Source organism: Erithacus rubecula (assembly GCF_903797595.1).
Source record: "Erithacus rubecula genome assembly, chromosome: 4".
In the NCBI taxonomy this organism is placed as follows: Eukaryota; Metazoa; Chordata; class Aves; order Passeriformes; family Muscicapidae; genus Erithacus; species Erithacus rubecula.
The window spans coordinates 43276632-43289669 of record NC_136686.1 but is presented as its reverse complement, the minus strand read 5'-3'; the positions used below and the strand labels follow the sequence as shown (position 1 = coordinate 43289669).

At 34.9% G+C, this 13038-nt stretch overlaps 1 protein-coding gene across 3 annotated transcripts in view; it reads left to right on the top strand.

Annotated features, from left to right (window-relative positions):
* IMMP2L (inner mitochondrial membrane peptidase subunit 2) overlaps positions 1 to 13038 on the top strand; it is a 402416-nt gene that overhangs the window by 347517 nt on the left and 41861 nt on the right. Inside the window, exon 6 of one of the 3 annotated variants that reach the window (XM_079303730.1) lies at positions 1048 to 1098. The exons of the other annotated variants lie outside the window; for them this stretch is intronic. Within the exon in view, the coding sequence (XP_079159856.1) occupies positions 1048 to 1083 (36 nt within the window). The 3' untranslated portion in view covers positions 1084 to 1098. Of the gene's footprint in view, positions 1 to 1047; positions 1099 to 13038 lie in introns of those variants that run through there. 3 annotated transcript variants of the gene reach the window in all.

Below are 13038 nucleotides of genomic sequence, written 5' to 3'. Positions count from 1 at the left end.
ATTACTAAACCACATTGGAGCTGCCATTTTAGTGTTCTGAAATTTATTTTTGCAAACTTTTTTCTTATAAAACCTTTTTTTGTCTAGTCTTGTTTGTAGAAGACATTATTTAGCGTTTTTGTTTTTTTCCTTGACACAAAATACATCTTTTTATATATATAGTTAAAGTCTGAGGACAAAACCTGACTATTAATATTTTCATGCACAAACTCTGATATCAAATTTGTTGAAGTTATTCTTAGCAACAGTGGCTAGTAGATTTACAGTATTCGGCAAGTATCTGAAATAATAATGAGACATCTACCCCATTAGAGTTGTATTTCTAGAGCAAGCCTTGAAGAGCAAAGGCAAAGGAGGTTTTCCAGCAGAATGGTGCATTTTAAAATGTTCTTTCTCACAATTCTGGTCTTGATAAAAAATAAAAATGTTCTACCCAAACAAAAGAGTAACCATTTTAGTTCAGAAGGTTCCTGGTGAAATTCAGAAACTTTGAAAGTGTAGAGGAAATTTCTTATTTCTCTCAATTTAGAATGGTTTAGAATTGCAGGGGGCCAAAAGAGAATGAAAATGCTATTTGTTGTAGATATATCTATGTCAATTCTATATTGTGTAGTTAGAACAGAGACATTTTGAGAGAGGAGGTCTGATCATGATGCCAAAGTATGAGCTATCCATGGTAGGAAGGGTGTCTTAAGAAAGCTGAGGTTGCTGATATCTCACTTTGTTATAAGCATACACAGAAGTAGAATTGAGTTTTAGTGGATGCTTTCATATATAATTCCCATCACATATGAATTTTCCATTTCCTATTCTCTGTACTCTTCACTGACTGAACAGTAAATGAAATCTCAGTTGGCATTTCTGCACTGATCTGTTTCTTGGGACTGTATTTTAATATGAGCACCTCATCCATCTGCTTGCTCTCAAATTTACTCTTGGGCTTAGAACACAGGTGCTACTGAAAGAGAATTTATTGAATATTTGATAAAGTTTGCCTTATGTTTACAAGTAAAAAAAGGTCATCACCCTTGTTTATTGGGATTTCAGCTATCCTGTGCTGACTGCAAGGAACTGTTGATGTAAAAGATATCAAGCAAATAGGTGAGCACAGCCTTTAAGGAAAAGCCAATAGTTTTTAAAGACATAATTTACTACAGTACAACTTCACTAATATAAACCACAAGCATTTCTTGGTTTCAAGAGAATCAAGAACTGTACTGCAGTGAGTGGTATCTTGAAGACAAAGAGCATTTTTGGAGTGAACCCAATCTGATGTGTCTGAACAGGCTCTATTTCACAAAACATTTCCTTTCTATTCCAATAAAGACACTGCTGTGTGTATTCAACATTGCATAGTTAGACCTTTTGAGACAGAGACAACTGAGTAGTACAGAGCAGGATTTCCTTTCCATCAGCCCCTTTATGTGGCATGCCCAATTTCACCTGAATTTATTACCACCCTTTGAATCTGTGTTATTGCAATGAAGGATATTGAGGATCCAGACAAAAAGAAGACTCTGATGTAAATCATACTAAACTGATGAGTGTAGCATTACTTGGTATTTAACTAAAACAAAATATTTGATACTGCCTTTTGCTTAACCTCTAAAGGTTTGTAAATTGTTAAAGTGAAAATGTATAACTCCATCTTAACAAACGACAAATTGAAAATTAAATGTTTAGACAGCTATGGTTAGCACAGGGAGGATTACTTTCATTTCAGAAAACACATCTTTTTTATAGAATAGGGAGTTCTTTTAAAGTAGTCAGTGGGAATATTGTTAAATACCAACTAGCTGTGCTTCTTTTGAGTATTTAAAAATCTGTCATGTGTTTATTCCAAGATTCATTGCAGTGTAATTTTAGAATCAGTTCCTGCAATTATTCTTTAAAAGTAAAAGCCTCAAAGCAAATCACATTAACACTATTTTGATTTCAAGAAAACTGAAATTTTATTGTCGTTTGAGAGCTGGTGTTGAGAACTTCTAAATCTGGGTCCATTTATCAATACAGTAATGCAAAGCTAAGATCATAGTTTGTGTATTTGGCATTGCAGTGTTAATTACCTTGCACACACTAAAATATTCCTTCAACTTTAGCCTTAATTAACTGAAAAAGAAAACACGGTTTCTTTTTTTCTATGTCATTCATAACTGAATATGAAATTAATGCTTTTAGTTAAAAACCTGCTTTCTGTATGAATCTTACTGCTGTGTTCTGCATGTTTTATGCTCTGCCTATCCAGCAATGGGCCAGTTTTCCAGACCATCATTGAATTGAAGCTTATAATGCCTTTCCCTGAGCAAAGCAGAGTTTAAGAGGCTTTACTGAGAAAATGGAATAGGGGTCAAAAGAGCTGAGTACATTTCAATCAGCACTTTAGACGGAGTAGCCAAAGTTATGTATGGTAGCAAGCCAGATATACTTTTTATCTCACAAGACCATGAAAGGCTTTTAAAGGTGTGAATGTTTTTATTTTAGGTTTGATAAAAGAGATTTTATTAGATTTCTAGGGAAGATGGTTTTTTTTTTATTCTTTGCAGTTTCTTTATTCTTATGAAAAAGGAACCCCTTGCAAGAGTCTTAATAAAGATCTGTTTCAGATACAAATTATGGCAATTTTCTTCCATGCTGCAACTGGCAACAATCTTCCCAAGAGTTTTACATCTGCTGAGTTGCAGAACTAGCATTCTATCCTAAAGTTTTTCAGACAGCTTATGGAAGAAGCTACCTGATGGATACCTATGGATGGTGATATGGCAGCTTTGTTACCAATTTTGATGAATGAAGGAATCAATGTCTGCCTGAATCAGATGCAGGTCTTGAGAAAAGATTTAGATAGTTTTACATTGCATTTTTCTACTGTCTCAGTGACAATTGCAAGGATATATATGAACCATATAAAATGGTTCCCTCAGCATGGCAGACACTTAACTAGAAGTATGATCACTATCCTGCTGGCAGGAACCTGCCAGCTAATAAACAGCTGCTCCCTTTGCAAGTGACCAAAGATCAGATGCCTCACCAGAGTGAGGTAACTGCATCTGGGACTATTTACTTCATCTGAGATAAAAAGAAAGTGTTTTAAATCTGTATGCCTTCTTATATTATGTCTTCTGTGTGGGGACTTGATCCCAATAAATGGCCCAGTTAGACACTGAAAGGGTGTCTCTTCTCAACCACTGCATCAGTGGTGACATTTCTGAAACAAGCCAAGAATGCCTAAATTAGCTGTAGATGCCAGGAGAACAGGCTAATTCAAGATGCCATGCAGTCATACACACACACATCTTCAAAGTGTCAGGTGTCTAACCTGTCTTGTAATCCTCGTGCTTTTGCAGAAGTCTTGCTTGTAGGTCCTGCAAATGCATCTGATAAACTTGCAAAGGTTGTAATTAGTCATCTGCTCCTTGAAGGTTCATTAAGTAATAGAGACTTAGGAACTAATATATCATATCTAAGAAATTTATTACTCAGTATTCTTTCACTCAGTATTACTGAAGAGTACATAGCACACCAGGGTCTTTCTATTCAAATATTGGCAGAAACCTGTGATCTATTATTGGAAAAGTAGTTTCATATGGAGTCCATGTCAGTAGATTATAAACTCACCAAAGAAATCTTTATCACAAAAGAAAATACTGAGGCCCCAAATTTTGTATTCCAAAGAGGGCCAGGAGCAATTTCCTAGATATGCTTAATCTTTATTTCAAGATTTTTTTTTCTTAGTTCTATTGATCAAGAAGGATATTCTTTAATCAAATATATTCTTAATCATCCACTGGGGATTGACACTGAACATTTCTTAAAGATAGAATGGTACATTTGTTTGGGTAACTAATTCTTTCCTCATGAGGGTCTGGTCATTGTCCCCTCTTTTTTAATAGTGGTATTCTTTCAGGACTGTCAGGTTGATGATGTAGGCACTCCCCTCTTACATCTTTCCAGAGGATGATGATGGCTGCACAAAGTCCATATTTACTGCTCAGTTTCTTAAGGTCTTGTTATCCTGATTGCTCTGTTTTCATTTTGTTACTGGTATTAGTCTACCAAAAATTAAAGGAATTTTAGAACAGAAAATATGTACTTATTCTGATTTTTAATTAGGAAATTAGAAATCCAGTTTTTTTTTAAATGTATCAGTTTTTTTAAACTGTTCTACATCTCACCTGACCTGTCATGACTCTTTTAACCTGTCTGAGAACATACATCTCAAAGAAGTCTGTCCCAGGTTAGGAATATAATTTTCTCAAGATGCAATTGTCCAAGATATTCTCAATTATAAAAAAAGAAACGTGAATATTTTAAAACAAAATTTAATTACTTTGTTGTCTATTCAACATATACTTATTAATTGTTGCCTTGATATAAAAGTTGCTAACGGTTCTGAGTGAATGTTTTAAATCCACCAGTGCTATTTAGGGTCTTGTTGGAGTTGGTTTTTGCAATCATGTGATTTGTGAAACTTCCATCTTCTCCACCCCTAGCACAGACCAAATAATTTTCTATTATTTTCCCTGTGCCTCCATAAGAAATAGGTTCTATCATCCTTTAATGAGTCATTTTCTGTTGACAGTTTCCCACTCTCTGGGATACTATCTGCTTCTGGGCTGCTCTTATTTCTTTTGTATGCAAGCTGAGCTGTTCAATGTCACTGTATGTTAAAATGTGTGGGTAACATTAGCAGAGTAAGACAGAGGGATATATGTGCGTAAAATCATCCAAATGTCAGACTGGATCTGCTGGACACATGACTTCATCCCTTGTAACTCAATGTTATAATTGATGGAAACTTTTCTTCAGATTTCTGAGTAAAATCTACATCTTTCTTATCATCTATACCTATTAGACAAGATTTAGTATCTGAGTTGCCATTATCCTGAATTTCATCTTTCAAATGAGCTCTGAATCAACGTTTGGACCATTCACATGTTTGTAAATTTAGGTAGGTTAATTTTGAAGTAAATATCTAGGGAGGTTGAAGTTTGAAAATGTGGAGCAGCTATTAAGAATACTGTGATCCCATTCTCTTATGAGCTTCATTGCTGAGTCAATAAATCCCCACTGTGACACAACTTCTTATGTTTCAGATATTTTTATGCCCATAAATTTTTGATAGTTGCCAAAATTCAAAGTATTGACAGAAAATAGTGAATTGTAGCAACAATGGAAAAATGTATGAGTGTCTTAAAGGGAAATTTCTTAAAGAAACATGAATCACAGATAGTAACTTTCAAAAAATACAGTCAATATAACAATTCTGAGTTTTAACACTTGGCTTACATGTTAAAATAATGCATATTATTTAATCTTAATGTTGCAATTTAATTTATTTCCATAGGCATGAGAATTAGCCTTTGAAGCACTTGCTAAAGAACTCTGTCTGAATATGAAAACATTCTGTGACTGCATTGGAATTTAAAACTGGAAACAGTCCACAGTTACAAGCATTTAGAGAGATTATTGAAAGAATCTGCTGATACCTATTTTACTGTGTAGAATACACATAAACTTATAAAGTGAATGGTAAAGTATTACATAGAATTTGAAAAGAAAAGATAATCTTTCATTAATTTGGTTTCATTTGCAAATAAATTAAGTGTGCTTTTGTAGAGATAATGATAATGTAAGCTCCCAATTACGAGTGGGCTGCTTCTGTATCTGCCCACAAATGCAACTTGGATAATGTTCACTTGTGAAAAAGTGTTTTGGTATGTCTGGGTATGACTGAGGAGGTTCATGTTCAGATTCACTTAAGAAGGAAAGAAATAATTCTTAATCTTAAGTTTTATTTTTCAGAACTATTTCAAATTTCTTTTCCAGTTTAGTCGAAATTTAGTTATGTAGGTATATAGGAATCTGGTGAGAACTAGAACCAAATGAAATTTCATGCAGATGGAGATATAAATTTGTAAGGAATTTTTGTGCAGTCCAAAACATTTGGCCACATTCATGTACTGTTTTAACATATTCTGATTCACAGACTCAGTTGGGACTAGTACCAAAAGTTCTATAGAGTCCTGCATGAGGCTGTTCTCAGTTTTTATCTCTGTACTACAACAAACCAACTCATACAGCTTTCACAAGCTGTGTATCCCTGAGATTTCCACTCCAGAATTAGGTTCCATAGACTTCGTGCACTGTTAAGTTTCAGGAAAGCACTGAAATTGTATACACATCCAAGTCTATCAAATCTCTAAAACTGGAAATTTGCTTTTCTCAAATTCTTTCTTTTATTACACTCTGCTGACCAAAGTGGAATATATGTTCTATGCCACAGTTAGGTTTCCAGTCCCCAACTGAGGATTCTTTGCTTATATTTATATGGCTGCAGGAGAACACTGCACACAGTTGCTCCTGCAATATTGAATGATAAGTTGTGTTTAAGTTAGTAAATATTTGTTGTTATTGCTGTTGTCATTGTTCTCTATTGGAGTGCACTCTACTTGACAGGTAATTGATAACAATCTCTGTTTTAACAGAATTAAAGAGGTATGGCATCTTATGCTCCTATAATAGCTCATGGTAAATATATAAGGACAGATTTTTCCTTGAAAGAAAATTAGTTATCTGTATGGAAGGGAATGAGATAATCCAGTATCATCCCAATCAAAGAGATTGAAAGGTAAACAAAAGTTTGAGAAAAGCATAAACAAAGTCACAAGTCCAAGAAGTGTGATTAAGCTTGAAAAAAATTTAGGAAATTTAAAGCTAGTCCATTGTAGTGCACAGATACTCTGCAAGTCTTCAACTTTTATAACTGCATATTTGGCAAGCTTGCATTTGCAAGATGAAAGATCTGCCTTGCTCTACAATCCACAGAAGCCATATATTATCCTTGGGGATTTGGCAATGTAGTAGCTTAGATTTCACAAGTTAACTGTGGACATTATAATATCCTTTGCTTCATCATAAAACAATTTTAAAAAAGTTGACCTCCCTACCCCCGAGAAAAAAAGGTAAATTAAAAACAATAAATGAGAAAACATTCTTTAACATTTCTTTATTTCAAACCTAGCCCACAGACATAATATAATAAGACTTGATAAAAAGTATGTCTAAAACGTCATCTGTATTCAGAATGTTTTGCTTAGACATGCAGACTTTTTAAACATTCAAAAGCAGCTATGAGACAAAAAAAAATATATATGCTACTGTTTTCCTGTCTTCTAATAGAATTTTTGTGTGTGTTTGGGTTTTTTTTTCCTAATTTCTTTACAGTTGATAGGTCATTTTGTTAATCTTGTGAGAAATTTTTCATTCTCAGCAAGGATGTCATTATGTATCTATCTTCATTTTAACCTGAATTTCTGAATAAAACTACAGATCTCCCAGTAGGTTATCACTGTGCTATTTTTTTAAAACCTGTAGGCACTTTACAAGCCTTTTATAGCATCATTTTAATGAAATGGAAATGGTGGCTGCTTGGTAAGGAGACCAGACAGGAGATGACACCATTCTGTGTGATTCACCCTTTCATTATGCAATTACTTTTATACCCTACACCTATAACATTTTAACACTGCTTAGCTAATACTTGAGCTAAGAACAGATTTTTGTGGTATAGATATGGATGTGTAAAATTGTGTCTTCCATGATTGGTATTATGTAGTGATTTTGAAATCAAATACATTCACATGTAACATTAGAAACATTTTATTTCTTTTTTTGGTACAGTGACTGAAATTATTCTCTGAGGACATACAGGTTGTTTGCTTCTATTTTGTGTCAATACTTAAGAGTTCACAGGTCAATATTTTTACTTTTTATTACATTACAATTGTGCTGTCTTTTCTGTGAGTAATTGCATTTCCTAGATCTAGGCACTACATCTAAGTAGTTTGCATGTTCCTTCCAATGGACTATATTATGCCTATGTCAAAATTGAATTTTATCTGTTGTCATGTTTCCTGTTCACCTACCTTTATTAGATTCCTCTGGGGGTTTTCACCCCTCATTATCAGTTTTCCTTATTTCAATCATTATCAGTTTCAAATTGTGAAGCAGCTCATGAGAAATTAACACCAACATGACCTCACTCCTGATGGCACTGGTGTCAGAAGCACCACATGAGAGAGAAAAAATGTGCACAGGTTTGGACAAGAGGAAGGGCTGAATTCTGGCAGCCACTTAATGCATGTGGATGCCAGCTATTTCCAAATCACAGGGCTGAGAACATGCCCAGCTGTGCATCACAGCAGGCTGTTTGGATGAGACCCTGCATCCTCAGCCCTCCTGGCCCCATCTTCTGTTGACAAAAAGTGTGGCAATTAACTAGAAAGAGCCCATGGTCTTCTCAAAGTCCTGATCTGTTCTGCCACTTGTGAAACCTGGGATTTCCAAATGTCCACAGTGCCCATTTTCTGAAATGTCTTTAGTGTCTTGTTAGCACCAGTGCTTGCACTGTGGCTGCTAGGAAAGCAACAGCAAAGTTGTCAAAGGCAACCAACAGTGTTTGGGAAAAACTTCTCACTGTGACTGCTGTTCTAGAGATGTAATCTTACCAGCATATTTCAAAAAGAGTTTTACTTCATGATCAAATACTTAGTTAAAGTTGTGTGTGTGAAATGCACGCATATGGATTGTACATCCTTGTAGAAAACAAAAGATTTCTTCATATATAAGCAACTGCCTGCATGAAGCAGGAAGGTAGAAATCTGTACCATAGAACTGGAAGGCACAACATGAAATAGAAAACTTTAGGTAATTAAAGTTCTGATACATTTCATATTCCCTGGTACCATTTTGCTTCAAGGTCCTTGATGTAATTACAGGTCCTTGGAAGAGCATCTCAGTTATGGTGTCTCTCCTACCTGCTTGTCTTATTTGCCGCTCTAGTCAAAATCTCCTTTTAGTGCTGTCAAAATCTTACATCCTGTCACTCTCAGCTCCATGATCTGTTTGAGGGGCATTTTGTCTTTTCTTGGCTGAGTAGATTTCTCCTTAGAACAGGCACTTTAAGTACTTTAATCTTGTGTAGATTACTTAAATGAAGGTAAGGGCTGACTCCTTATTTGCATTAATATTTTAAACGAAGCCTTTAGTTCCTAAAAATCAATAACTTGTCTTTTAAATTCTACACCCCACAATTTTAAAGCACAGCTTTCTCCTAGAGGCTACTAATAATTAATTAATGAACTTAGTATATTCACAACAATGCAGTTACTTTGGATGTTGATGTTTCATTTAGGTTCATGAGTCTGTACATGTTTTATAGAACTGACCATTGTGTTCACAGGTCAGTATCCATGAACATGTAAATAAGAGTTAATGAAATGAACTGTTCTTCTACTTAGAAAAAAATAAGCCTTAACAGGATATCTGAATGTGTGCTGTAGCTATAATTATCTCTGTGGTTTTTACTAGTTCAAATGTTTTTAGTGTATTAATGTATTTAGGCCTAATCTTACGTAGAACACATAAGACAGAAAACATGTAAACAGTGTTGTATAAAAATATTAGTTAACAAGACTTGTAGTTATCTACAGATAGAATAAAGTACAGATAGACTTTCTGGAAGTCTTGAAATATTCTACCCTACTTATTGTCAGTTTCTGGATGTTGTTCCTAATGAAAACTCAGGCTGTAAACTGTATGTATAAGAAAGGTAAGAAATCTGACTGTACATGCCAGCACACTACCTCCTCCCAGATTTTCCAATGTTTTATCAGCCCACATGTTGGAAACTGCAATAAACGATGAAACTGATAACCAGGAGTGATTGGACTATATTAATATATTAGTTTTCAAATCTTTACTGGAACACAATGGATCAAAATACAGCTCATCATTATCCAGATGACTGTAGAGATTCTCCATTTCCTGCCCTGAAGTGAAAAATTCAGAATGTACTCTGGCTTCAGTACAGCTGATAAAATTGCATATGACAGTGACTGCAGAACATTTCATACAAAGGATGATTAATTGCTTTTCTTTTCTTAAATCAATGTGCAATTCTTTTAGTGAAATATAATTTTGCACAAAGAATGCCATATGATGTTGATGAAGATTCAAATTAGGTGCAACATTAAAGTTCTGTTGCTGTTTTATGGTCTTTAAGAAAAAAGATCTTACAAGCCCTGAAGATTTCAGCTTCTTTGAACAGAGTTTTAGTCTCAAGTGTTTAAGGTATCTCTTACTATGTGAATTTCAAGGGGAGAACACCTTCAATATTTTTAATTTCTAAATTATTGGTCCAATAATTTAATATAATTGCATCTTTTTATAATTACTTCAAAGAAAGGTAGCTCCTAAATTGAAAGGTAAGAAGTGGGAAAATGACACCAGTAGCAAACAGTTAAATAAGGTGAAAGAAAGCTCCAAAATACACTTTGGAAGAGCTGCACTCAATGTCCTGATCTGTTTTAGATTTTCCATTTGACCTTTGGAAGGCAAGTTTATGGGTATACATGTCCATTTTTCATATGTCTTCTCTACAAGTATATTTAAAATACTGAAATGCTTTAAAGTCTAGTGAAAGGCCCATTTAAGTGCCTTCTATTATTAGGAAGAGCAATTACTGAAAAGGCCATCATATATTATTGACAAATGCAGGACAAAACAGAATAGACTGGAACTTTTTGTAATTTAAAATACCACTAATATATCTTTTATTTGTTGTCATCGTTTATCCTTTATGTGGCATGCATCATGTTTTCTTTTGAAGCAAGCACTATGAAATTGCTGCAAAGCAATAATTCTAAACTGCTAGGTAATATATTATGTGCTGTGAGTATTAACTGTGGCAAAGTGATGAGAACAGTAAACAATTTTTAGGTACCCCCTGAAGGAACTATTCATTTTTTCTATCACATAAAGTAGAATTTCAGCCCGTAGGTTAAAAATAAGAAGTGCCTGACCCTGAATTATGATCTACCAGTTTTCAACTCCCTCACCTCTTCAAACCTAATACCATTTTTCTGTGATTTCAGTTTTTGACTTCCCTGAGCCTTTTTTGCCTCTTGCTACTGTAGCTCAGCTCTGTGCAATGCTCTGGCATCCTAATGCTTTGTCAGTGGTTAAGGAGAACGTAGTCAGTCCATATGCAGCCTCTCCAAAGAGCATGCAAGCTCTGCTTAATGATAAAATGTCTTTACTGCTACAAGATCCTGAATTATTCCTAATCATAAACGTTCTACAAGTTTAGTAGTACTTCAGTGCTTATTCTTTTATCTCTGGCAGCATCTACCCCTTGACAAACTGAATGCTTAAACCATTTACAATGGTGAGCATTAGGTTTTTCCTGAGGGACACCACCAATATTCAGTGTGTTTAGATACCAGAAGAGTGGAGAGGGAAGTGCTTGGATGCCTAAGACAGTACTGGTGCCTGTTTTTTCATGCAAAAACTTCCTTGGATACATATAGATGTGCTCCTTTTATCTTTTAGTGTTCTGCTTTTCCTGGTTTTTGAAATGTTCAAGCATGTCTAGGAGAAACATTTATCAACAGTTTCAAGGTTTTCTTCAGCCTTAATAGATTTGAGTGCTTCACTTCCACATGTTATGAGTATCTTAATTGCTGAGCTATGTACTAATCTGTCCCTCCTGTTAAAACTGGATCTCTGCACAGAAAGAAAAGAAGTTGGCATTAAAGTGAGCTAAAACTGAGCTTTAAAACACAGGAATTCAGGCATGGAGTCTTAGTGTGACAAAGAATGACTGCCACCATTCAGAGCTTCCATCATTCCTTCTTTTCCTTTTCCTGCATCTGATTTAGACTGTCAACATTCAAAACATTCAGCTTTTGGAATTACAGTCTAGGAACCCAACTCTCTTCTGTACCTTCAGGAGGAGCTTAAGTGGAGTAACTACTGTGAAATTTGCTAGGAACCCTATGTATTTAAGTCACATCTATGAATGACTATATAAACATAAAGAGTAATTCCCATGCTTCTGGAGCGGGATTACTAAGTAAATTAGTTTGACCCACTTTTGTTTTATTATGAATAAGATTTTCTGAAGAAGCTCTGAGATATCCAGAATCTGGTCTTTTATTAATTTTGGTTGCATAGCAGCAAATGAAATGATCACTCCTATATGCCTGTCTGAGCAGTATGCCTAACTAGGGAAATAGATAGGGTAATCTTCCAGGGCATCTAAATAATCTTTTTTAAGATTCTCAGACTCTGTCTAGTACTAACTGTCTTGGGGAAGACAGTCATTGACTTTAGCATGTATTTTATCAGGACACTATGCCAAGGTAACAAATGACACTTTTAATGCAGGAATTTTAAATCAGTATTTGTAGGGAATGAACCCAAAATTATGAGGAAATTATAGAGGAAATTATGTTTTGATTCAGGAAAAGAGGAAGGTTGTATCAAATTTCTCACCAGGTGATACTGTCCACCTACAGAACAGTGTGATGTTTATGACAAAAAAGACTGTGGGTTTATCAGAAATACTGTGTACATGAACAAATATGGGACATAAAGCCTGGGCTCTGTGCTGTTGAAACATACAGCAACATTCCTGTTATACTTGAGAGGTTGTTTGGATGAGGAACTTTAGCAGTGCCAATGACTTTGTTGTAGCTGTTAAAGTATTTGTAGCCACTTTAGCAAGGAGAGCCAGATATAACAGGGTTTGACGGGTTGCTGCAAAACATCACTATGGCTTCTCTTGCCAGTAATCATAAACTGAAAGGGTTGTTATCTTGCTATTTTCTGTCATGCAAAGTGCTTGTAGGAAGACTTTTCTTTGCTAAGGCAGTTCTATAATGATGATAAACAGTTTGACAAACTATCAAATGTGACATTAAGGACATAGAAGAAAATGTATGACAGTGTACTGGATATTACAATTTTTTTAGCAGTTTATTAGGGAAAAAGGGAAACTTCAAGTACAAAAATAGCAAAAGTGTCCTCCAAAACGTGCCTTATGCACTGTTGCCTGAAGCTACTTTTACTCTGCGTTTGTATGGACAAGTTCATATCTGCTTTTTGAACTGTGTGGTTTTTTAACTATTAAAATGCTATTCTTCTTTCACTGATGTCCTCATAGTTTGACTATTTAAGAAAGGAAATAAACAGGCAGAA